This window comes from Balaenoptera acutorostrata, chromosome 5 (assembly GCF_949987535.1).
Source record: "Balaenoptera acutorostrata chromosome 5, mBalAcu1.1, whole genome shotgun sequence".
Taxonomy (NCBI): Eukaryota; Metazoa; Chordata; class Mammalia; order Artiodactyla; family Balaenopteridae; genus Balaenoptera; species Balaenoptera acutorostrata.
Window position 1 is genome coordinate 38,510,528 of NC_080068.1, and position 26,319 is coordinate 38,536,846.

A 26,319-nucleotide genomic window follows, 5' to 3' on the forward strand; every position below is an offset into this window, starting at 1 on the left:
ATGTATTTGCTGACATCACTACTATAATAGAATTCTATAAAACATTGAATTATATATTGAAAGGCAGTTCATCTCTTAATTTTTGCAATAGTACAAACTATTAACACATGTAATGTGGTCATTAGATAATTTTTCAGTGAACCAGTTGTTTTGGTCTAAAAAGTGAATCCTACCCAATTTTAGTTTACTCTTTACAATAAAGTGTTCTATTTGAATAATGTTTGCAATCCAATCAAATTTAAAAATAAATGTGAATCAGATAGTCTCAGAACCAAGGTTTCCAAGAACGCAAAGGGGTCAGGGGCATAAACATCATGATCACAGCATAAAAGGGAGTTTTTTCATGATTAAAAAGAAATATGTCTTGAAACTTAAAAGGTACAAGCAAAGGGGTAGAGACAATACCAAAAAATATGTTACACAGTTTACAGGTGGGGGTATGAGTTTCTCTGGGCTTTTGAGTAACACCTGGATTCCCCTGGAGCTCCTGCTATGGGGACTGGATCACTACACAGTCACCACACTCAGTGGCAAGTACATCCTGGCAATGAATGGGGTTCTCTACCCCGGGCTTCTGATCACTTGGACAGTAAGTAGGCCTTCTAATTTCAGTAAAGAAATAATCTCCAGGAATGGCATCTGGATCTCTAACTCTTTCCTGGACCTACTGCCAGCACCTCATCATTCCTTCCTACTCCACCTTGGGCTCTCAATTTCTAGCCTGATTCTGTAATTTAAACATGCTCAGGGGTTCTTGACAAATTCCCATATCCCTTAGCTTCTAATCCCTCACTCAGTTCTCCCCACTACACAAAAATGACTCATTAGCTAGTGCAGTAGTTTTAGATGCAGACTTTGCTGCAGGATTCTGACTGGACTTTGGTTTATTCTGCCCTCATCTAATGCAGTGTCGGTGCTAATCTCTTCCCCAATAAATATTTTTGATGAAGTCAAAAGCTCCTAAGAATATTTAAATCCCTGTTTTTTGATATAAATAATTTTTGGCACAATGATCAAAAGGTGAAAAATGGATTTACACTGTAACAACAACAAAAAAGATGATCTACCTTTAACCTCTTAGTTTAGAAGAGAAAGACAAGTTTTTTATTTAATGGACTCTTCAAGCATTCTTGTGAAACAAGCCTGGGCATTTGTCAAAAGAAACTATTGACAGTACTGCAAACATTCTAATTCAAAAAGCACAGATAATGTAAACTCACTTTAATCTTCTTGAAAATGTCTGCAGTAAGAGGAAAGAAGGAAAAAAAAAAAAACCTCTTTCGCTCTTGATGTTGCATTTTATAGGCAATCCTTTGCTTCTTTGTTGATGAAAAAGCTGATTCTCTAGTTCTTTGCTTTTTTAATGAGGATCCCATTAAATGCACTGTCATTTATGGAGGATGTGCCCCACAAAGGCTGCCTGAAGGACTTTACCTCAAAGGCCTGAAAGGTCAGCCCGACATAGCAGTCTTCTGACACTGCTATTTTCCATACACATTCTTTCATCGGCCTGTAGTCATCGGGATAATTAGGAGACTGAATCTGTCCTTCATTTTTACGTATCTCACCTCCACAGATAGCTGAGGAAAGCAAAAATAAACAAATAAATAAACCTAGACATGGTATTTCATTTTCGTTTTCTTCTAAGATAACATTTTAGTTTGGTGTCTTGAGCTGAGTATATAAAAACTAGGTTATAAAAATCAAGGTTGGCTGGTTGTAAATATTTAGTTGGTTAAAAAATAAAAATCTAGCCACTTAACTATAAATATTAGATAACAGTCAGCAGAGGAATATATGATTTTTTTTATCACTGTTAATTCACATTTTTACAAAAACAAGCATTTAAAAAAAAAAAACTTTAAAAACCTTTTGAGATTTTGTAATTTATTCTATGTGAGTTTCCTCTTTGATCCTCTGAACTGCTTCTTTAGGTCTTTTACCTCAGTGGAAGAGCTGATCAGGAGAGAAGCTCCACAAAACTCCCTGGGCCTCTGGCTGTGAGCGGCCCTCGTGCTCAACATCTGTGGCTCCATCCAAATCATACTCTTCACAACCACACAGTTAATCTCTAAAACAAATGCTTCCATTCTCTTAAAAGTCTAAGAGAAGCAGAAATCTTCTGTCTTCTAAATAGCCTAAACTTCTGCGCTGGCAGAGGCAGGAGCAAGAAGGGTCTTCTCTACCCATGATCTGGCAAGAAGGTTTTTAAAGCCAGGAAGCACAATGCCAGTTTACTGTTTTAGATACATATAGAACAAAGCCTCTAGTAAATTCTTCTTGAATGCTGACTCTCTCATTTAGACAAAGCAAGCTCCAGAACTGTGCGCAATTACTTTCTGTGCAGTTTCCTTTATCAAGGCATTTCTGCAGTACAGGTATCAAATACACACAAACTCAGCACAAAGAGAAGTGGTAATTTCTTCATAACATTTTAACGTTGTCATGAAAAAACAAAAGTTTTTCTTAAACCGAAGTTTAAGAACTCTTTTGCCGTTTGTTGTTGCTGTTGTTTTCCACACATCTCTAATGAGGTTTTTTTCCCCCCACACATCCCAGATGAGTACATTTACATGTTACCACGTTACTGGTACCAGAAAGCAGGTTGTTTTTGCAGTTCAAATTTACCGAGTATTTTTATTAAAATCATCATAATGAACATTATAATACAGGTTTAGAAAATTTTGTAATTAAAATACAGTTACAATATCATTCTAATGAAATTGAGAGAAAGGATATTTCTGCTTAGAGGTCTAAGAAGAAGCCATCTCTAAACTCAGTGTGACTTGCCTTCATAGATCGCTGCAAAGCCCTTTCCCACCCAATTACTGCTGCTACGAAACTCAATCCACATTCTGCTGTCTGTAGAGGTAAGAACTTCAGGCAATTTGTCCCCACAGAATCTACCTAAAAGAAATAAAAGAATAAAGAGACTCCTAAATATGACTTTATATTCTAATTGCTTTTCATACTAGCTACAAATTGCATGCATAAAACCTGATTTGGTTCCTATATCTACCCCTAGGAACTAGAGCCATAACTATTCCTTAATATTTACTTAATAAAGGTGGATAAATAAATCTCTTCATATTTATTTATAGAATATTGGAACATATCACTCTCAGATTAAATGACTGATGTCAGTATCATTATCTATAGAATTAAGAAACAGCTAGCTCAAAACATGTCCTATTTGTAAAATGACACATGATATATCAAGGTGGGGAATATTATTCTATGGAAAACAGATAAAAGTACAGGTGATGCTGAAAAACTGCTTCAAAATTTCAGTTTGGTCATTAGTAGGGAAGTGACAGCTCAAAGTATAGTTCTTTGTTTAGCCATGTTCAATGGCGACTTGTCAGGGAAACCCACAGGCTGCCCAAGGATCTTATGTTACTACATACATTCCATCATCTCATCTATAAAGCTGTAGTATGTAGTGTAGTAGGCAGAATGGCAAACAGTATCAGAAGACTTGATAATGAGTTCTAATTTTTTTCTGATTGTTTATCCACAGGCAAGTATAATACTGAGCAAATACATTATTGCCTGTCATTCCTTCTTCCCTCCTTCAACCTTCCACAAATATTCGTTGCTTACTGTATATCTGCTACTGTGCTCTAAGATTTTATATGATGACAGAAAGTTAAATATGACAATGCACATGAAATAATTCCACAAAGAATAATATATTGTCATCCATTTTTGTGTGCCCTTGGTAATAATGTCATACAGAGTTTTAGTATATGAAAAATGTCAGTCAACTTAAAACAAATTCATACTAACAGATAGCAGGTGAAAAAATGTCTCCCTAAATGGCAAAGTAAATTAGGGGCATGTAAAAGAGAGCAATGTCTCTTAAACTGTAATGTGTGGGAAAGAGAGGGGGAGAGGGATAATTAGGAGTATGAGATTAACAGATACAAACTACTATGTATAAAATAGATAAACAAAAAGGATTTACTGTAAAGCACAGGAAACCATATTCAAAACCTTGTAATAACCTGTAATGGAATATAATCTGAAAAAAGAATCTATATGTATATATCTATACCTATATCTATATCTATATCTGAACCACTTTGCTGTACACCTGAAAGTAACACAACGCTGTAAATCAACTATACTTCAATTCTTTAAAAAAGGAAACTGGAAGAAAGTAACCTGACTAAAAGAGAAAAAGCTGTAATGTGCATATGAATTGCCAGGGAGTCTGTCAAAATGCAGTCTCTGGTTCAGAAGGTATGGAGTGGGACCTGCATTTCCACACTTCTAACCTTCTAAGTGATTCTGATGCTTCCAGTGTGACAGCTGCACTCTGAGGAACAAGGTCTCAGAGGAAATAGTGGGGAAAGCTTTCCACATGAATATTGTAGTCAGACTAAGCCAGTCTGTTAGGCCATTATACCCTGCAGTGTGTAATGGTGATGGTGCTCTAAAAAGTGTTCTCAATATTTCAGTTTTAGAATTGGTTTTTCAATATGAGTTTAATGAAATGTTTTCTTTGGAACACACATAACTATATTACAAATTGCTTCATCTAGGCTAAGAAACTAAATGTTCAAGACAATGTTTTCCTCATCCTGATTTATCAAATTAGCTCAAATCTTAGATTTTCCTTATTTTTAAGCATTTCTACAGATCTCTTGGACTTACTAAGGCTGCTGTCACTTTTAATACAACAGTGTCCATTCAGCAGGTTTTAGATATTAAGAAGAAAAGATCTGTAGGCACATAAACACAGCTGAGTAAAGATACTTCTAAAAATAGAAGGAAAAGTTACAATCTCAAAAAAAAAAAAATCAGTAGAGTAGATGCTCACATGCTCACAGCAGCTCTCACCTTTAAGTAAAACAGAGGGCAACAGAAAGCGCCTCATGTAAGTTAGTGATGTCGTCTGTGGTTAAATGTTGGTAGCACACTTTCGTGAGCATCAAGTCTGAGCTACAATTTATACACAAACTACAGATGCACCTTCTCAGCCACAAAAACCTGAGTAGCAAAACTGTGATGTCTACAGTAAGAACCAATATCCTTGGCGCAGGAAGCCAGCAACCAAATGTGTACCTAACAGCTCACGCTCTACTGCCTTAGCAAACAAAGCAAAACAACATACATACACAAATACACAATTTATCTGGTTTACTCATTAAAACTCTGACTTTAAAATTAAAAATACAGAATATGTGATGATTATTCACTATAAGCTATTCTAAATCATTATGTTCAGGTCCAAATACCACCTCATAATTGAAGCTGGTTTAAATCAATTAATTGTCTGTTTATCTATCTGTCTGTGAGTATTTTTGCTGTGATTGAAAAAAGTATAAGAAAAATTAAAATGTTGGTTTCATACATTTTAAACTCTAAGATAACTCTTGAAAGAATTGTCTCTAGACAAGACAGACTACATGCATAGCCACATAAGAGGCAAAAAAAAATTCTTACCAAGGAGAGGTGATTTCCTCCAGTACCCATCTCTTACTTCAAGGTAATCATACCAGCACAAACTACTTTTGTATAGGTCCATCGTAGTAAAGTTTAAGACAATCTGCAAAATGTAACAAAAGAATACACAGATTAAAAATGATTGTAACTTCACATGGCTAGGAACCCAGGACTACTGTGAAAAGAGATTCATAGCACATTTTTTTCCCCTGTATCAGTATCCCTCTAATATTTTTTAAATAAACAACTCAAAAAAACACCCATTTTCTCATTCACTTTAATGTCTAACAATTTAGAAGCACAATGTCAATAAAGAAACTAAACATTTCAGCAATTAAACCAAAGTTTCTGTAAAGTTAATTTGAACAATTGTGAAACAAACAGAAATCTTTATTCAAATAGTTTATTTTGAATTTTCTTAGATAAACATGACTTAAACCATGAGAACTTCTGATTTTACTATGAGTGTCTTCTTTTTAATAATTTATTTCAGACATCTATAATTACGTTAAAAATAACCACCATGTGCCATATTCCAGGAACATAATATCATTGTGTATGTTGAAATGTTTTAAATACAGTTCTAGAATTAAAATTTGTCCATGTAACTATAATCAAAGACAGATGTCACTATGTTTCTCCAGATCCAAGAATATGTATTCGAAGACCTTTTAAGTTAGAAGATCTTGTACATGACCCTTTATTCTGTACTTTGTTTTGAAATGATGTTGCTTTTTAAGATAATTCAAGAGCAACTTTAGAAAAGACAGTTTTCTTACTGCTTTATAAAAAGACTTTACTTTTCATATAATTAACTTTTTTTTTAGTTGATTACACCAAAAAGTAGAGCCAAACTAACATAAAAATGCACGTATCTGCTGAGGTAAAATTCACTTGGAAAATACTTTTGTATATTCAAAAACTCATTCTAACTCTATTCTGCTTAAAACATCTAAGATGCTTAAGGTGTACAATGAACCTGTTCTTTAATCTAGAAATTGAAATGGACTTTGGCCAAAAGCAACAAATTATGAATATTTGACATATTTCTAATATAAAACTGTAGGTTGTAACAGTATTTACAGAATCCTTTTGTGTCAATATAAAAATTCGAATGTAGGAAGACTCTCGAGGAATGAAAAAAAAGAAAAGAAAAAGTATAATCAATTTTGAATCCATATTCCCTAAAAGTACTACCTTTTTTGTGTTAGAAAACATATACTTCTCCCCTTTCTTGAGCATAGTATTTAACAGAAAGGTAAGTACTAATTATGGCAAATCAATCCTCACTCAACTAGCTTACTTCTTCCTAGGATGAAGATACAGCATAACAATAAATATTTCTCATGGCATCTTATATCTCAGCACTGTGATGATCATTGATGAAATTGTATGCCAAAGTTCGTTTTAATTGCCCATATAAATAACCATTTCACAGAGATTGAAACTAAGAATTTATCTAACTATAATGAAAGTCAGTTGTACCTTATAATGGTGTTAACATTTCACCATTAAATTCAACATTTACCAGTTTCTTTAAACATGTACTTTCTTGATTACAAAAGGATGAAATCTATCAAGGATGTGAAAATAGAGACAAGATGTTGTTTAACTGTAATGCAGTAGGCATGGCATAATTTGCTTCGGTTTAATAAAACTTCATTTATTTCTTTCTACCTTATTTATAGTTTTTTTCTTTTTCCTTTGTTTTTTTTTCCTTCATCTGATTTTATCATTCTAAATATTCTAAAAAATGTTTTACAAGAATTTCCAAAATATCAAAGGACAAAGGACTAATCCTTTTTTTCCCTTTCTTTTTCTATAACCCTCCATATTTGATTATCAAAATGCATAGTTTCTAAACTATTTTCCTGAAGTTACCAATATGCTTGCTCTTCCATCTCTGAATACCAATTCAACATTAGGTTATTCTTAGGACATAATTGGGAAATAATTTCTGGTTTCCCTCCTTATATTTACTTTAAGGCTGCTACAAATGGGGAATACTACCACTGTCTGATATTAAGTTTCATTCTCCATTTGTATTCTCCCTATAGCAACCACCAGGGTTTCAACTCTGTATGATCATATGAGAACTTATTTGTTATAGCAGAGATGGCAAAACTAGAATACAGACACAAACAGTAGACCTCAAGGCTCATTTGTGGCTTCCCTCTGGGATATAAAGGAGAGTTGTATAATGGTATGCAAAGAGTTTCAACTTCCTCCTCGATGAGGAAAAAATCAGCTAAATTGGAGGGATGCGTGTCATCAAAATTTATTCAAAATTGAAACGATGTGGTTGGATTGCTAACAAATAGTTAATATTTGAAGTCCGGAACACACACACATACAACATATGTGCGCGCACACACACACACACACACACACACATACACACACAGTTGGAAGGGGGTAACTCTAAACAGAAAAGTTTCCTATCTTGTTTTTAATCTTCTATTTTAAACTCCAAGCACTGTGAAGGAACAAAACTGGCCTACTTTAATGTAAAACATAGCGTCCTTTAGAAGCAGAAAATGTAATAAAGATAGGTTTTCTAAAATCAAATCTTAGGGCTCTGATGTAGAAGTAAAATGTTGGCCTTTGACTAAGGTTCCTAGTCAATCCATACTTGAATTACAAATCAAAAGCACTTGAAAAATATTTGATTGTTTTATATTATATTATGCTATTTTATATAAATACGTTGCATCTTTTTTTCAAAGAATGATGAAATAAAAACTACCTAGCACAATTATATAGATGTTTTATTTCTTATGTTAAGTATCAGTTTACCATTTCTCAATTTAAAATTAATCATAGTTCCTCTGGAACATGGGATTGAGGGAGATACAAGGAACAATTCTAAGATTTCCTGTCATCTGTTTGGCGTCTTAGTTGCTATTCTGCAAATTAAATGGATTCAATTGCTGTGGAGTTTGCTTATTAAAGACTTTGTTTTACAATCTTACAGAGTGAACAATCTTGAAGAAAGGCAGATCAACAGTCAAGGGACTAAATGTCTGGAAGTCTCCAGAGAAAGATATAACCAGTGAACTTTTGTCAGCACGATTAAGATATTATTGACTACCTAAACTAATTCCATGAATACCATAAAAAGACCAATTAGAATATATTTATACCTTATAGTGCTGGGGATGGGGAAGATAGAAATCTTGTCAATTAGACTGATATTATTAAATAGTTCTTTAGAAAGAGATATTAGAATTAAAAGCAGTAAAATAAAATAGATTTCAGGGCTCCATCCAGAAGTAGCTTGGACAAGTCTGATAAACTCTCTAGGCAGACAACAGTTTTCTTCTCAGAAATAAGACTAGGGGCAAAATCAGGGACCAGTAAACTATACCCCATGGGCCAAATCCAGCCTATAGCCAGTTTTTGTAAAGAAAATTTTGTTATACACATTCTTTTACATATTGTCTATGACTGCTTTTGCAATACAATGGTAGTATTGGGTATTTGAACAAACTGTATATCTGGCAGAGCCAAAAATATTTACTGTATATCCTCTCCAGAAAGATTTGCCAAATCCTAGAATAACTGATAATTAAGGTTTTGTTCAGTGCTGAACTATATCATACTAAAGGGAAAATTTGCATTTATTATCACAACTAGGAGTTGTTTGTGACTGTGAGTCAAAAAGTGTAGGTTCAAGTTCTAGCTTCTCAGTTTGCTAGTTTACTTAAACTTTCTGAGTTTGAATGAATGTTCTTGCTATAAAATGGAGATCATCATATCAGGCTGATCTCAGCAGAATTAAATCAGAAAGATTTAATTGGATAATGTGTAGGAAAACACTAAGGTAATCTAAATACATTGTTAAGATTCTCATGTATTATTATTTTCATGGTACATATTTGAGCATCCCTTACAATATAAATCCTAAACAGTTATGAAATAAATAAAAATATTAATCCAATTTACTTAATCCAACTCTGCTGGGAGACATAAAAACATTAAAGTTTCCTAGGAAAACCAACATGTTAAAATAAGGGATTCTTAATTTAAATTCTAAAGAAGAATGGGCAGGAGAACTTGGGGCCTTGGTTTAAGCCCCTGCCTTACAACAGACTAGTTGTATGACTCAGATCATAATTCCATCAGGGATTCATTATATGGCAGGTGAAAACCAGGAGCTGGATTAGGCTATGAAAATAATTTTTCTGCTTAAATATATATGATAATATCTGGATTTTGAAATTTTGATTTGTCATCACCAACTATTCACAGGAACATTTTTTATACCTGCCTTTCCTTAATCCTTACTCCATCCCTATATCTAATCAGTTGCCAATTTCTATAGATACTCTGCAATGCCCCTGAAAATGTTCTCCTCCTTCTATTTCACTGTCAGTGCTCTCCATGCTTCTCTGAATTAATGTAAGAGCTTCACAAGATGTGTTTTGGTTTTTAATTGAACTCTTCTCCAATTCATCCTACACCCTATGATCATTTTAAACCCAGTAAAGTTGGGTTCCCATCATGGTATTGGTGGCTTTACATCCATCATTATAAATTTCTAAGCCTGGGCATCAAAGATTCTAGGTGATAACCTACCTTTGCTGCCTCACTTTCACTATCTCAAACGAAGAATCTTCATCCCACTCATCCCTGACTCTTGCTATTGCGTCCTGACAAAGTACCCGAATTTTAGTATTCCTTTATTCAAGGTATACATAATTCTACCTGGGATCCTACTTTCCCCTTCCCTATTTCTAGAAACTCTTCATATCTCTCAAAGTTTGAAATAAATACTGCCCTCTCTTCAGTCATGTCTGGATCTCCCAACAAGATCTGAGCTCTCTTATCTCTGCAAATCCATGACAAGTTGTGTCTTGCTTTCTTCAGCTATTTTTCAGTTTGCCTATTATATTACTAGGCCTTGTCCTTGTTATATGTTTGTAAGATTCTTGATGGCAAAGATTTCTTTCACAAACAAGCAGATGCATTTATTTTAATAAAATCAAAGATTTTTCTACATAGCAATTGCTAAATTTAAGCAGTGGCCTTTGGCAATATAAATATTATATTGTAAATTGACCCCATATGTGTAAATCATTAGATTTTGTAAAAAGAAAGTTTTGCAAAATGAAAGAGGTCAAATGATAGTTTTTAAATGGGCTATATAGGAAAAGAAAAAATATTAACTCTAGTCAAGACATAAGCAATATGCCCTTGTAGAAAGGTCAATCAATTCTAAGGAATGAAAAAATCGATATTATGTGCTTCTGTCAGCTCAGTACAGCCACATTCCCAGAGGCACATTCTGGGCTGTTCCCAGCATTTGCTGTGCAATGTCAAGGATGGCCTGGGATTGAACAGGACTACCTTTACCTTAGGAAGCTCAGTCCTAGGAAGACATACATGTACACTGACAATCTTATTATTATTATTATGTTCAATCTTATTATTTTTAACTGTGGTAAAATAAACATAAAATTTAACATTTTAACCATTTTAAGTATACAGTTCTGTGGCATTAAGTACATTCACATTATTGCGCAACAACACTCTTATTTAAAAAATATTTTTTCCTGGATAAAATAATATAAGTTTATTGTAGAAAAGGAAAGGAAGAAGAAATCAAAACCTATTTGTAAACCTACCAGGGAGAAATAAGCATTGTGTTGGTATATACCAACACAATGCTTATATTCTTCTATAATCTTGTCTCTAACATATGTAATTTAAAAATTAGATCTTTTCATGCCTATGATTTTTAACCTGCTTATTAAACTTACCAGTAATTTGAAAACATAGTCTCTAGTTCCAGGAAATACAGTCTTTTAAAAAAAATAGTTTGTAATAAGGGTGCCATGATATTTTAAAATAATAACTCATGTGATTATCTTCAGAGAGAGAAATTTAGTGACAGTCTTCTCATTTATACCATGTTTTATTCCTTCTTAATAAAAATAATTTGTTAAGTAAATTATCAAATAAACATTTCACTTTTGCATTGGCCATTATGTATATTTTTGTAAAATAGAATATTTAGTACTTAAAAAAAATCAATCAGTGTTTTTTTTCGACTTTCAAATTTTATTTTGTTTTCAATTTTTCATTTTTCTAAATAGCTATCTTTGCATATAAACAGATAATTGCTGTAGGATAAATTTCTAAGATAAAGTGTTTTGCAAAATGTGATACAGATTAGCAGAGTTCTTCAGAAATGTTATCTCAATGTTTATTTCCAGGAGCTGGGTACTCTCACCATCATTTGATATTATCATTCTATTCCTTCTTTGCCAATTTAATGAATGAAGTAGAGAACATTGTTGTAACATTACTTTGATAAAAAATGAGAGTAAACAATTTCATACATTGATTAAATATCTATTTACCCTGATACTTCAATAAATACTCTGCTTCTTCAGTCATTTTCTAATATGGTGTAAATCTTTATTTATTAATTTATAACAGCTCTTCATATATGTATAACATCAATGTTGTCTTATCCATTTGAGCTATAATATTCTTCATTTTGATTTTAATATGTATATTTGTATTTTTATAAAAGAGATTTAGTTTATGTAAATAGCTCTGAAAAATTATTTTATTACATTTTCTTTTTTTCAATTTATGTACCTGACATCTTTTTCAAAATAAAAAACAAATCATTTATGCTTTCTTTAGAAAAAATATGCAATATAAAATAAAATTTTAGGGATCTCCCTGGTGGTGCAATGGTTAAGAATCCACCTGCCGATGCAGGGGACATGGGTTCAAGCCCTGGTCCGGGACGTCCCACAGGCTGCGGAGCAACTAAGCCCATGTGCCAAAACTACTGAGCCTGTGCAGTAGAGCCCACAAGCCAGAGCCACTAAGCCCGCATGTTGCAGCTACTGAAACCCACACACCTAGAGCCTGTGCTCTGCAAGAAGAGAAGCTGTCGCAATGAGAACCCCAGGCACCACAACGAAGAACTAGAGAAAGCCTGCATGCAGCAACAAAGACCCAATGCAGCCATAAATAAATAAATAAATTTATAAAATAAAAGTTTAATGTTTTCAAAAATATTTTAAAATGATTTCATTATTATTTATTAAAAAAATCTTTTCCCAATTTATTTGAGACATCATCTCTATAAATGAGTATGTGATGTCTTCTCTTCCCTGAGGCATAATTCTGACTTTTTTAGATTAATCCAGAAGTCTATTTTACAATACCACAGAATTTGAATTACTGAAACTTCATAATGTTTTTTTACTATCTTACAGTGCAATTCACTCCCTTTTGTTAATTATTTACAAATTTGCCTTGGGGGAGAGACCTTCAAGATGGCAGAAGAGTAAGACGTGGAGATCAACTTCCTCCCCACAAATACATCAGAAATACATCTACATGTGGAACAACTCCTACAGAACACCCACTGAATGCTGGCAGAAGACCTCAGACTTCCCAAAAGGCAAGAAACTCCCCACGTACCTGGGTAGGGCAAAAGAAAAAAGAAAAAACAGAGACAAAAGAATATGGACAGGACCTGCACCAGTGGGAGCGAGCTGTGAAGGAGGAAAGGTTTCCACACACTACGAAGCCCCTTTGTGGGCGGAGACCACGGGTGGCAGAGGGGGGAAGCTTCGGAGCCAAGGAGGAAAGCGCAGCAACAAGGGTGTGGAGGGCAAGGCAGAGAGATTCCCACACAGAGGATCAGTGCCGACCAGCAGTCACCAGTCCAAGAGCTTTGTAGGCTCACCCGCCAGGGCGGTGGGTGCTGGGAGCTGAGGCTCAGGCTTCGGAGGTTGGATCCCAGGGAGAGGACTGGGGTCGGCTGTGTGAACACAGACTGAAGGGGGCTAGTGCAACACAGCTAGCCAGGGGGGAGTCTGGGAAAAAGTCTGGAGCTGCCAAAGAGGCAAGAGACTTTTTCTTGCCTCTTTGTTTCCTGGTGCGTGAGGAGAGGGGATTAAGAGGCCTGCTTAAAGGAGCTCGAGAGACGGGCACGAGCCGCGGCTATCAGCGCGGACCCCAGAGACGGGCATGAGACGTTAAGGCTGCTGCTGCCGACACCAAGAAGCCTGTGTGCAAGGACAGGTCACTCTCCACACCTCCCCTGCCAGGAGCCTGTGCAGCCCGCCACTGCCAGGGTCCCGTGATCCAGGGACAACTTCCCTGAGAGAACACATGGTGCGCCTGAGGCTGGTGCAACGTCATGCTGGCCTTTGCCGCCACAGGTTCGCCCTGCATCTGTACTCCTCCCTCCTCCTGGCCTGAGTGAGCCAGAAACCAGAAGCAGCTGCTCCATTAACACCGCCCTGTCTGAACGGGAACAGACGCCCGCAGGCGACCTACACACAGAGGAGGGTCCACAGCCAAAGCTGAACCCCACGAGCTGTGCAAACCAAAAAGAGAAAGGTAAATCTCTCCCAGCAGCCTGAGGAGCAGTGGATTAAATCACCACAGTCAACTTGATGTGCCTTGCATCTGTGGAATACCTGAATAGACAACGAATCATCCCAAATTGAGGAGGTGGATGTTGGGAGCAAAGATATATATATATATATTTCCCTTTATCTCTTTTTGTGAGTGTATATGTGTATGATTCTGTCTGTGATTTTGTCTGTATATCTTTGCTTTTACCATTTGTCCTAGGGTTCTGTCGGTCCGATTTTTTTATTACATAAAAATTTTTTTTCTTAATAATTATTTTTTATTTTAATAACTTTTTAAATTTTATTTTATTGTATATTCTTCTTTCTTTCTTCCTTTGTTTCCTCCCTTTTATTCTGAGCCATGTGGAGGACAGGCTCTTGGTGCTCCAGCCAGGCATCAGGGCTGTGATACTGAGGTGGGAGAATCAAGTTCAGGACACTGGTCCACAAGATATCTCCCAGCTCCATGTAATATCAAATGGCATAAATCTCCCAGAGATCTCCATCTCAACGCCAAGTCCCAGCTCCACTCAAAAACCAGCAAGCTACAGTGCTGGACACCCTATGCCAAACAACAAGCAAGACAGGAACAAAACCCCATCCATTACCACAGAGGCTGCCTAAAATCAAAATGAGGCCACAGACACCCCAAAATACACCACCAGATGTGGACCTGCCCACCAGAAAGACAAGATCCAGCCTCATCCACCAGAACACAGGCACTAGTCCCCTCCACCAGGAACCTACACAGCCCACTGAACCAACCTTAGCCACTGGGGACAGACACCAAAAACAACTCAAACTACGAACCTGCAACCTGCGAAAAGGAGACCCCAAACACAGTAAGTTAAGCAAAATGAGAAGACAGAGAAACACACAGATGAAGGAGCAAGGCAAAAACCCACCAGACCTAACAAATGAAGAGGAAATAGGCAGTCAACCTGAAAAATAATTCAGAATAATGATAGTAAAGGTGATCCAAAATCTTGGAAATAACATGGAGAAAATACAAGAGACGTTTAACAAGGACTTAGAAGAACTAAAGAGCAAACAAACAGTGATGAGCAACAGAATAAATGAAATTAAAAATTCTCTAGAAGGGATCAATAGCACGATAACTGAGGCAGAAGAACGGATAAGTGACTTGGAAGATAAAATAGTGGAAATAACTACTGCAGAGCAGAATAAAGAAAAAAAGAATGAAAAGAATTGAGGACAGTCTCAGAGACCTCTGGGACAATATTAAACGCACCAACATTCGAATTATAGGGGTCCAAGAAGAAGAAGAGGAAAAGAAAGGGACTGAGAAAATATTTGAAGAGATTAGAGTTGAAAACTTCCCTAATATGGGAAAGGAAATAGTTAATCAAGTCCAGAAAGCAGAGAGAGTCCCATACAGGATAAATCCAAGGAGAAACATGCCAAGACACATATTAATCAAACTATCAAAAATTAAATACAAAGAACTAATATTAAAAGCAGCAAGGGAAAAACAACAAATAACATACAAGGGAATCCCCATAAGGTTAACAGCTGGTCTTTCAGCAGAAACTTTGCAAGCCAGAAGGGAGTGGCCTGACATATTTAACGTGATGAAGGAGAAAAATGTACAACTAAGATTACTCTACCCAGCAAGAATCTCATTCAGATTTGACGGAGAAATTAAAAGCTTTACAGACAAGCAAAAGCTGAGAGAATTCAGCACCACCAAACCAGCTTTACAGCAAATGCTAAAGGAACTTCTCTAGGCCGGAAACACAAGAGAAGGAAAAGACCTACAATAATAAACCCAAAGCAGTTAAGAAAATGGTAATAGGAACATACACATCGATAATTACCTTAAATGTAAATGGATTAAATGCTCCAACCAAAAGGCATAGACTGGCTGAATGGATACAAAAACAAGACCTGAATATATGCTGTCTACAAGAGACCCACCTCAGACCTAGGGACACATACAGATTGAAAGTGACAGGATGGAAAATGATATTTCATGCAAATGGAAATCAAAAGAAAGCTGGAGTAGCAATTCTCATATCAGACAAAATAGACTTTAAAACAAAGACTATTACAAGAGACAAAGAAGGACACTACACAATGATCAAGAGATCAATCCAAGAAGAAGATATAACAATTGTAAATACTTATGCACCCAACATAGGAGCGCCTCAGTACATAAGGCAAATACTAACAGCCATAAAAGGGGAAATCGACAGTAACACAATCATAGTAGGGGACCTTAACACCCCACTTTCACCAATGGACAGATCATCCAAAATGAAAATAAATAAGGAAACACAAGCTTTAAATGATATGTTAAACAAGATGGACTTAATGGATATTTATAGGCGATTCCATCCCAAAACAACAGAATAGACATTCTTCTCAAGTGCTCATGGAACATTTTCCAGGATAGATCATATCTTGGGTCACAAATCAAGCCTTGGTAAATTTATGAAAATTGAAATCATATCAAGTATCTTTTCTGACCACAACGCTATGAGACTAGATATCAATTACAGGAACAAAATCTGTAAGAAATAGAAACACATGGAGGCTAAACAATACACTACTTAATAACGAAGTGATCACTGAAGAAATCAAAGGGGAAATCAAAAAATACCTAGAAACAAATGACAATGGAGACAGGAGGATCCAAAACCTATGGGATGCAGCAAAAGGAGTTCTAAGAGGGAAGTTTATAGCAATACAATCCTACATCAAGAAACAGGAAACATCTCAAATAAATAACCTAATGTTGCACCTAAAGCAATTAGAGAAAGAAGAACAAAAAAACCCCAAAGTTAGCAGAAGGAAAGAAATCATAAAGATCAGATCAGAAATAAATGAAAAAGAAATGAAGGAAATGATAGCAAAGATCAATAAAACTAAAAGCTGGTACTTTGAGAAGATAAACAAAATTGATAAACCATTAGCTAGACTTATGAAGAAAAAAAGGGAGAAGACTCAAATCAATAGAATTAGAAATGAAAGAGGAGAAGTAACAACTGACACTGCAGAAATACAAAGAATCATCAGAGATTACAACAAGTAATTGTATGCCAATAAAATGGACAACCTGGAAGAAATGGACAAATTCTTAGAAATGCACAACCTGCCAAGACTGAACCAGGCAGAAATAGAAAATATGAACAGAGCAATCACAAGCATTGAAATTGAAACTGTGTTTAAAAATCTTACAACAAACAAAAGCACAAGACCAGATGGCTTCACAGGCGAATTCTATCAAACATTTACAGAAAAGAGCTAACACCTATTCTTCTCAAAATCTTCCAAAATATAACAGAGGGAGAAACACTCCCCAACTCATTCTATGAGGCCACCATCACCCTGATACCAAAACCAGAGGAAGATGTCACAAAGAAAGAAAACTAAAGGCCAATATCACTGATGAACATAGATGCAGAAATCCTCAACAAAATACTAGCAAGGAGAATCCAACAGCACATTAAAAGGATCATACACCATGATCAAGTGGGGTTTATCCCAGGAATGCAAGGATTCTTCAATATACGCAAATCACTCAACGTGATACATCATATTAACAAATTGAAGGAGAAAAACCATATGATCATCTCAATAGATGCAGAGAAAGCTTTTGACAAAATTCAACACCCATTTATGATAAAAGCCCTGCAGAAAGTAGGCATAGAGGGAACTTTCCTCAACATAATAAAGGCCATATATGACAAACCCACAGCCAACATTGTCCTCAATGGTGAAAAACTGAAACCATTTCCACTAAGATCAGGAACAAGACAAGGTTGCCCACTCTCACCACTATTATTCAACATAGTTTTGGAAGTGTTAGCCACAGCAATCAGAGAAGAAAAAGAAATAAAATGAATCCAAATCGGAAAAGAAGAAGTAAAGCTGTCACTGTTTGCAGATGACATGATACTAAATATAGAGAATCCTAAAGATGCTACCAGAGAATGACTAGAGTTAATCAATGAATTTGGTAAAGTAGCAGGATACAAAATTAATGCACAGAAATCTCTGGCATTCCTATACACTAATGATGAAAAATCTGAAAGTGAAATTAAGAAAACACTCCAATTTACCATTGCAACAAAAAGAATAAAATATCTAGGAATAAACCTACCTAGGAAGACAAAAGACCTGTATGCAGAAAATTATAAAACACTGATGAAAGAAATTAAAGATGATACAAATAGATGGAGAGATATGTCATGTTCTTGAATTGGAAGAATCAACATTGTGAAAATGACTCTACTACTCAAAGCAATCTACAGATTCAATGCAATCCCTATCAAACTACCACTGGCATTTTTCACAGAACTAGAACAAAAAATTTCACAATTTGTATGGAAACACAAAAGACCCTGAATAACCAAAGCAATCTTGAGAACGAAAAATGGAGCTGGAGGAATCAGGCTCCCTGACTTCAGACTATACTACAAAGCTACAGTAATCCAGACAGTATGGGACTGGCACAGAAACAGAAACATAGATCAATGGAACAGGATAGAAAGCCCAGAGATAAACCCACACACATATGGTCACCTTATCTTTGATAAAGGAGGCAAGCATATACAGTGGAGAAAAGACAACCTCTTCAATAAGTGGTGCTGGGAAAACTGGACAGGTACATGTAAAAGAATGAAATTAGAACACTCCCTAACACCATACACAAAAATAAATTCAAAATGGATTAAAGACCTATATGTAAAGCCAGACACTATCAAACTCTTAGAGGAAAACAGGCAGAACACTCTATGACATAAATCACAGCAAGATCCTTTTTGACCCACCTCCTAGAGAAATGGGAAGAAAAACAAAAATAAACATTTGGGACCTAATGAAACTTAAAAGCTTTTGCACAGCAAAGGAAACCATAAACAGGACCAAAAGACAACCCTCAGAATGGGAGAAAATATTTGCAAATGAAGCAACTGACAAAGGATTAATGTCCAAAATTTACAAGCAGCTCATGCAGCTCAATAACAAAAAAAGAAACAACTCAATCCAAAAATGGGCAGAAGACCTAAATAGACATTTCTCCAAAGAAGATATACAGATTGCCAACAAACACGTGAAAGAATGCTCAACATCATTAATCATTAGAGAAATGTAAATCAAATCTACAATGAGATATCATCTCACATCAATCAGAATGGCCATCATCAAAAAATCTAGAAACAATAAATGCTGGAGAGGGTGTGGAGAAAAGGGAACCCTCTTGCACTGTTGGTGGGAATATAAATTGATACAGTCACTATGGAGAACAGTATGGAGGTTCCTTAAAAAACTAAAAATAGAACTACCATATGACCCAACAGTCCCACTACTGGGCATATTCCCTGATAAAACCATAATTCAAAAAGAGTCTTGTACCAAAATATTCATTGCAGTTCTATTAACAATAACCAGGACGTGGAAGCAACCTAAGTGTCCATCATCAGATGAATGGATAAAGAAGATGTGGCACATATATACAATGGAATATTACTCAGCCATATAAAGAAACGAAATTGAGTTATTTGTCATGAGGTGGATGGACCTAGAGTCTGTCATACAGAGTGAAGTAAGTCAGAAAGAGAAAAACAAATACAGTATGCTAACACATATATATGGAGTCTAAGGGGGAAAAAAAAAAGGTCATGAAGAACCTAGTGGTAAGATGGGAATAAAGACACAGACCTACTAGAGAATGGATTTGAGGATATGGGGAGGGGGAAGGGCAAGCTGTGACAAAGTGAGAGAGTGACATGGACATATATACACTACCAAACCTAAAATAGATAGGTAGTGGGAAGCAGCCGCATAGCACAGGGAGATTAGCTCCGTGCTTTGTGATCACCTAGAGGGGTGGGATAGGGAGGGTGGGAGGGAGGGAGACGCAAGAGGGAAGAGATATGGGAACATATGTATATGTATAACTGATTCACTTTGTTATAAAGCAGAAACTAACACACCATTGTAAAGCAATTATACTCCAATAAAGCCGTTAAAAAAATAAAAGTAATAGTGAAAGAAGAAAGGACATGAAAATTTTAAATTACCATTAAGATTTTACCTTGGTGTTGGGGATGGCCATTATAAAGTAAAAATTATATGTTTTATGGAGATGTTTATTTAACTATCAATCTGATGATGATGGCAAATAAAAGGTCAATTCCTTCACTGATGACTGTGTTTTTCTATGATTAGTGTCATTATAGTACAATTCTTAACTATCTGGCTTGAACAGGGAGTACAAATTTGGAGCTCTATGGAGAAATTGGTGGGATGTATACCTATAAACAAGCATTCAAACACTTTTCCCCCTAATTTCTACCAGGCTCTGTAAATGAGAAGCAAGGGGCTTGTGGTTCCAACTCCAACCAAGGACCTGGATTACAAGTAATACACAAGACTAGATACATTTTAAAATGTCTGTCTTAACAAGTAAGTTAATGAAGGCCATGCTTATTTTCTTTTAAGTAAAGCAGGACAGCAGTCTTAATAGATAACCATGGTCAAGTAAAACATTTCTCAGCATAGAAGTCATGCCTGTGTAAAATTGAAAATTATATGTTTGTAGGTTGATTACACAAAACAGAAAACTCTGTAAGTCACATCTCCTACATAAAGAATAGTTGGAAATAAATACGAAAAAATTTAAATGTTTCTGACATATATGGTGAATAAAGCATTCATATCCTAAATATGTAAAATCTTTTCTTCAAATCAAAATGGAATGAATTATCACTCTAATAGAAAAATGGAGAATGGACATTTGAAATTCATTTAAAAATATACGAAAATAAAATTTCAGAAAATGATGTTAAAAGAAAATAACATTTTACTCATATCAAATTAGCAAGTTTTTTTTTTTTTTTTTTTTTTGGCTGTGTCAGGTCTTAGTTGCAGCACGCAGGATCTTTGTTGCAGCAGGATATTTCTTTGCAGTGCAGGGGCTCCCCTCTAGTTGCAGCTAGCAGGCTTGGTAGCCCTGTGGCATGTGGGATCTTAGTTCCCCAACCAGGGATCAAACCCTGCATTGGAAGGTGGATTCATAACCACTGGACCACCAGGGAAGTTCTGGCAATTTTTTAAAAATATTCTTTTCTACTGGGAACCAAAATATAAATCAAGCTTTCTATATCTGAATTCGGGACTGTAAAACTATTCTAGAGAACAATATACCTTATAAGTGTGAATACATTTTGAGTTGGTAACTATGGAAAAAAGATACATATATACCAATAAAGTGTCCAATGATGTGGAACATCTACTATATTTTATCTATGATACAAATGTAAAACTATTTAATTTCTATGGATGATCAAATGGGCAAATAAAGCATACTATTTGATACATTAAAAAAATATTTGGTAAATATTCAACAAATGTTGTTGAGAAAAATGGATCTCTATGTGGAAGAGAATGAATTTAGATTCTTATCTTAAGCCATATACAAAAATTAACTCAACAATGGATTAAACACCTATACATAAAACTCAAAACTCTAAACCTCTGAGGAGAAAACATAGGGGAAAATCTTCATTATACTGGATCTGGCAATGATTTCTTGGTTATGGCTCCAAAAGCAAAGGAAACAAAAACAAAAAATAGATAATTAGTACTACATCAACTAAAAAGCTTTTGTGAAGCAAAGGAAATGATCAACATTGTCAAAAGGCATCTACAGAAAAGGACATAATATTTGCAAGTCATATGTCTCATAAGGGGTAAGTATCCAGAATATATAAAGGACCCCTACAACACAAGAAAAAATTAAATAATCCAATTTAAAAAATGGGCAAAAGGCTTGAATAGACATTTCTCCGAAGATGACGTACAAATGCCCAATAATCATATGAAAAAATGCTCAACATCACTAATCATGAGAGAAATGCAAATCAAAACCATAAGGAATTATCACCTCACACCCATTAGAATGGTGAGTATCAAAACATTTGAAAATAACACATGTTGGTGAAGATGTGGAGAAATTGGACCCCCATGTGTGGTGTTGGAGAGATTCTGAATAGTGCAGCCACTATGGAAGACAGTATGAAGGTTCCTCAAATAATTAAAAATAGAACTGCAATATGATCCAGCAATCCCTGAGAAGTTATGCATGCTACAACATGAATAAGCCTTGAGGCCATTATGCAAAGTAAAATAAGTCAGTTACAAAAGAACAAATATTGTGTGACTTCACTTATATGAGGTATCTAAAGCAGTCAAATTCATAAGAAACAGAAAGTAAATGGTGCTTACCAGATCTGAGGGGAGGGGAAAAAGGAGAGTTGTTTAACAGATATAGAGTTTCAGTTTTGCAAGATCAAAAAGTTCTGGAGAACTGTTTCATAAAGTGTGAATGTATTTAACACTATTAAATTGCATATTTAAGAATGGTTAAAGGACTTCCTTAGTGGTCCACTGGGAAAGACTCTGCACTCCCAATGCAGGGGGCCCAGGTTCAATCCCTGGTTGGGGAACTAGATCCACATGCATGCCACAACTAAGAGTTTGCATGCCACAACTAAGAAGTCCACATACCACAACTAAGAGTCTGCATGCCGCAACTAAGATCCCGTGTGCTGCAACTAAGACCTGGGGCAGCCTAAATCAATCAATCAATTAATCAATCAATATTTGAAAAAATGGTTAAGACAGCAATTTTATGTTGTATTTTTTTTATCACAATAAAAATGTTAGGTAAATATCTGCATATAGATCAATGTTAAGTGCAAAAAACAATAATAACATCTCATTTGCTTCAGGAAGAAAACAAGCTTGAAAACAAATCAAAACAATAGCATGTGACAATGTGAATCATAATCTTTCTTTAACATCTTTTATGGTTTGGGAGGAGGATAAAGATACTAATTATATATGACTCCATTAAAAGAGTAGCCTGGAGCTTCAAGATGATGGAAGAGTAAGAAGTGGAGATCACCTTCCTCCCCACAAATACATCAGAAATACATCTACATGTAGAACAACTCCTACAGAACACCTACTGAATGCTGGCAGAAGACCTCAGACCTCCCAAAAGGAAAGAAACTCCCCACGTACCTGGGTAGGGCAAAAGAAAAAAGAAAAACCAGAGACAAAAGAATAGGGATGGGAACTGCACCAGTGGGAGGGAGCCGTGAAGGAGGAAAGGTTTCCACACACTAGGAAGCCCCTTCACGGACGGAGACAGCGGGTGGCGGAGGGGAGAAGCTTTGGAGCCAAGGAGGAGAGCGCAGCAACAGGGGCACAGAGGGCAAAGTGGAGAGATTCCTGCACAGAGGATCAGTGCTGGCCAGCGCTCACCAGCCCGAGAGGCTTGTCTGCTCACCCGCCAGGGCAGGCGGGGGCTGCGAGCTGAGGCTCAGGCTTCGGAGGTCGGATCCCAGGGAGAGGACTGGGGTCGGCTGCGTGAACACAGCCTGAAGGGGGCTAGTGCGCCACAGCTAGCTGGTGTCTGGGGAGTCTGGGGAAAAGTCTGGAGCTGCCAAAGAGGCAAGAGACTTTTTCTTGCCTCTTTGTTTCCTGGTGCGCAAGGAGAGAGGATTAAGAGCGCTGCTTAAAGGAGCTCCAGAGACGGGCGCAAGCCACCGCTATCAGCACAGACCCCAGAGACGGGCATGGGACGCTAAGGGTGTTGCCGCAGCCACCAAGAAGCCTGTGAGCAAGCACAGGTCACTCTCCACACCTCCCCTGTCAGGAGCCTGTGCAGCCCACCACTGCCAGGGTCCCGTGATCCAGGGACAACTTCCCCAGGAGAACACACGGCACGCCTGAGGCTGGTGCAACATCATGCTGACCTCTGCCACCGCAGGCTCGCCCCACATCCATACCCCTCCCTCCCCCCATCCTCAGTGAGCCAGAGCCCCCGAATCAGCTGCTCCTTTAACGCCGTCCTGTCTGAGCAAAGAACAGACGTCCTCAGGTGACCTACACGCAGAGGCAGGTCCAGATCCAAAGCTGAACCCCTGGAGCTGTGTGAAAAAAGAAGAGAAAGGGAAATTTCTCCCAGCAGCTTCAGGAGCAGTGGATTAAATCTCCACAATCAAGTTGATGTACCCTGCATCTGTGGAATACCAGAATATACAACGAATCACCCGACATTGAGGAGGTAGACTTTGGGAGCAAGGATATATATATATATATATATATATATATATATATATATATATATATATATATATATATATATATATATATATATTGTCCTAGGGTTCTGTCTGTCCGTTTTTTTTTTTTAATTACTTAAAAAAATTTTTTTCTTAATAATTATTTTTTATTTTAATTATTTTATTTTATCTTCTTTCTTTCTCTTTCTTCTTCCATCCTTTCTTTCTTTCTTTCTTTCTTTCTTTCATCCCTTTTATTCTAATCTGTGTGGAGGACAGGCTCTTGCAGCTCCAGCCAGCCATCAGGGCTGTGCCAGTGAGATGGGAGAGCCAAGTCCAGGACACTGGTCCACAAGATACCTCCAGCTCCATGAAATATCAAACGACAAAAATCTCCCAGAGATCTCCATCTCAATGCCAAGACCCAGCTCCACTCAATGACCAGCAAGCTACAGTGCAGGACACACTATCCCAAACAATTAGCAATACAGGAACACAACCCAATCCATTACCACAGAGGCTGCTTAAAATCATAGTAAGGCCACAGACACCCCAAAACACACCACCAGACATGGACCTGCCCACCAGAAAGACAAGATCCAGCCTCATCCACCAGAACACAGGCACTAGTCCCCTCTACCAGGAAGCCTACACAACCCACTAAACCAACCTTAGCCACTGGGCACAGACACCAAAACCAGCAGGAACTACGAACCTGCAACCTGTGAAAAGGAGACCCCAAACACAATAAGTTAAGCAAAATGAGAAGACAGAGAAACACACAGATGAAGGAGCAAGGCAAAAACCCACCAGACCTAACAAATGAAGAGGAAATAGGCAATCTACCTGAAAAAGAATTAAGAATAATGAGGGTAAAGATGATACAAAATCTTGGAAATAGAATGGAGAAAATACAAGAAACGTTTAACAAGGAACTAGAAGAACTAAAGAGCAAACAAACAGTGATGAACAACACAAGAAATGAAATTAAAGATTATCTAGAAGGGATCAATAGCAGAAAAACTGATGCAGAAGAATGGATAAGTAACCTGGAAGATAAAATAGTGGAAGTAACTACTGCAGAGCAGAATAAAGAAAAAAGAATGAAAAGAACTGAGGACAGTCTCAGAGACCTCTGGGACAACATTAAACACACCAACATTCGAATTATAGGGGTCCAAGAAGAAGAAGAGGAAAAGAAAGGGACTGAGAAAATATTTGAAGAGATTAGAGTTGAAAACTCCCCTAATATGGGAAAGGAAATAGTTAATCAAGTCCAGAAAGCAGACAGAGTCCCATACAGGATAAATCCAAGGAGAAACAGGCCAAGACACATATTAATCAAACTATCAGAAATTAAATACAAAGAACAAACACTAAAAGCAACAAGGGAAAACAACAAATAACACATAAGGAAATCCCCATAAGGTTAACAGCTGAACTTTCAGCAGAAACTTTGAAAGCCAGAAGGGAGTGGCAGGGCACATTAAAAGTGATGAAGGAGAAAAACCTACAACCAAGATTACTCTACCCAGCAAGGATCTCATTCAGATTTGACGGAGAAATTAAAAGCTTTACAGATAAGCAAAAGCTAAGAGAATTCAGCATCACCAAACCAGCTTTACAACAAATGCTAAAGGAACTTCTCTAGGCAAGAAACACAAGAGAAGGAAAAGACCTACAATAATAAACCCAAAGCAATTAAGAAAATGGTAATAGGAACATACACATCGATAATTACCTTAAATGTAAATGGATTAAATGCTCCAACCAAAAGGCATAGACTGGCTGAATGGATACAAAAACAAGATCTGTATATATGCTGTCTACAAGAGACCCACTTCAGACCTAGGGACACATACAGATTGAAAGTGATGGGATGGAAAATGATATTTCATGCAAATGGAAATCAAAAGAAAGCTGGAGTAGCAATTCTCATATCAGACAAAATAGACTTTAAAACAAAGACTATTACAAGAGACAAAGAAGGACACTACACAATGATCAAGAGATCAATCCAAGAAGAAGATATAACAATTGTAAATATTTATGCACCCAACATAGGAGCGCCTCAGTACATAAGGCAAATACTAACAGCCATAAAAGGGAAAATCGACAGTAACACAATCATAGTAGGGGACTTTAACACCCCACTTTCACCAATGGACAGATCATCCAAAATGAAAATAAATAAGGAAACACAAGCTTTAAATGATATGTTAAACAAGATGGACTTAATGGATATTTATAGGCGATTCCATCCCAAAACAACAGAATAGACATTCTTCTCAAGTGCTCATGGAATATTTTCCAGGATAGATCATATCTTGGGTCACAAATCAAGCCTTGGTAAATTTATGAAAATTGAAATCATA

At 36.5% G+C, this 26,319-nt stretch overlaps 1 protein-coding gene across 3 annotated transcripts in view; it reads right to left on the bottom strand.

The window, feature by feature from the left end:
- TLL1 (tolloid like 1) overlaps positions 1 to 26,319 on the bottom strand; it is a 236,128-nt gene that overhangs the window by 59,347 nt on the left and 150,462 nt on the right. For all 3 annotated transcript variants that reach the window (XM_007176711.2, XM_057546214.1, XM_057546215.1), the window contains exons 10-12: positions 5,452 to 5,554; positions 2,791 to 2,907; positions 1,435 to 1,580 (exon numbers count right to left, since the gene is read on the bottom strand). In XM_007176711.2, the coding sequence (XP_007176773.1) occupies positions 1,435 to 1,580; positions 2,791 to 2,907; positions 5,452 to 5,554 (366 nt within the window). The remainder of the gene's footprint in view (positions 1 to 1,434; positions 1,581 to 2,790; positions 2,908 to 5,451; positions 5,555 to 26,319) is intronic.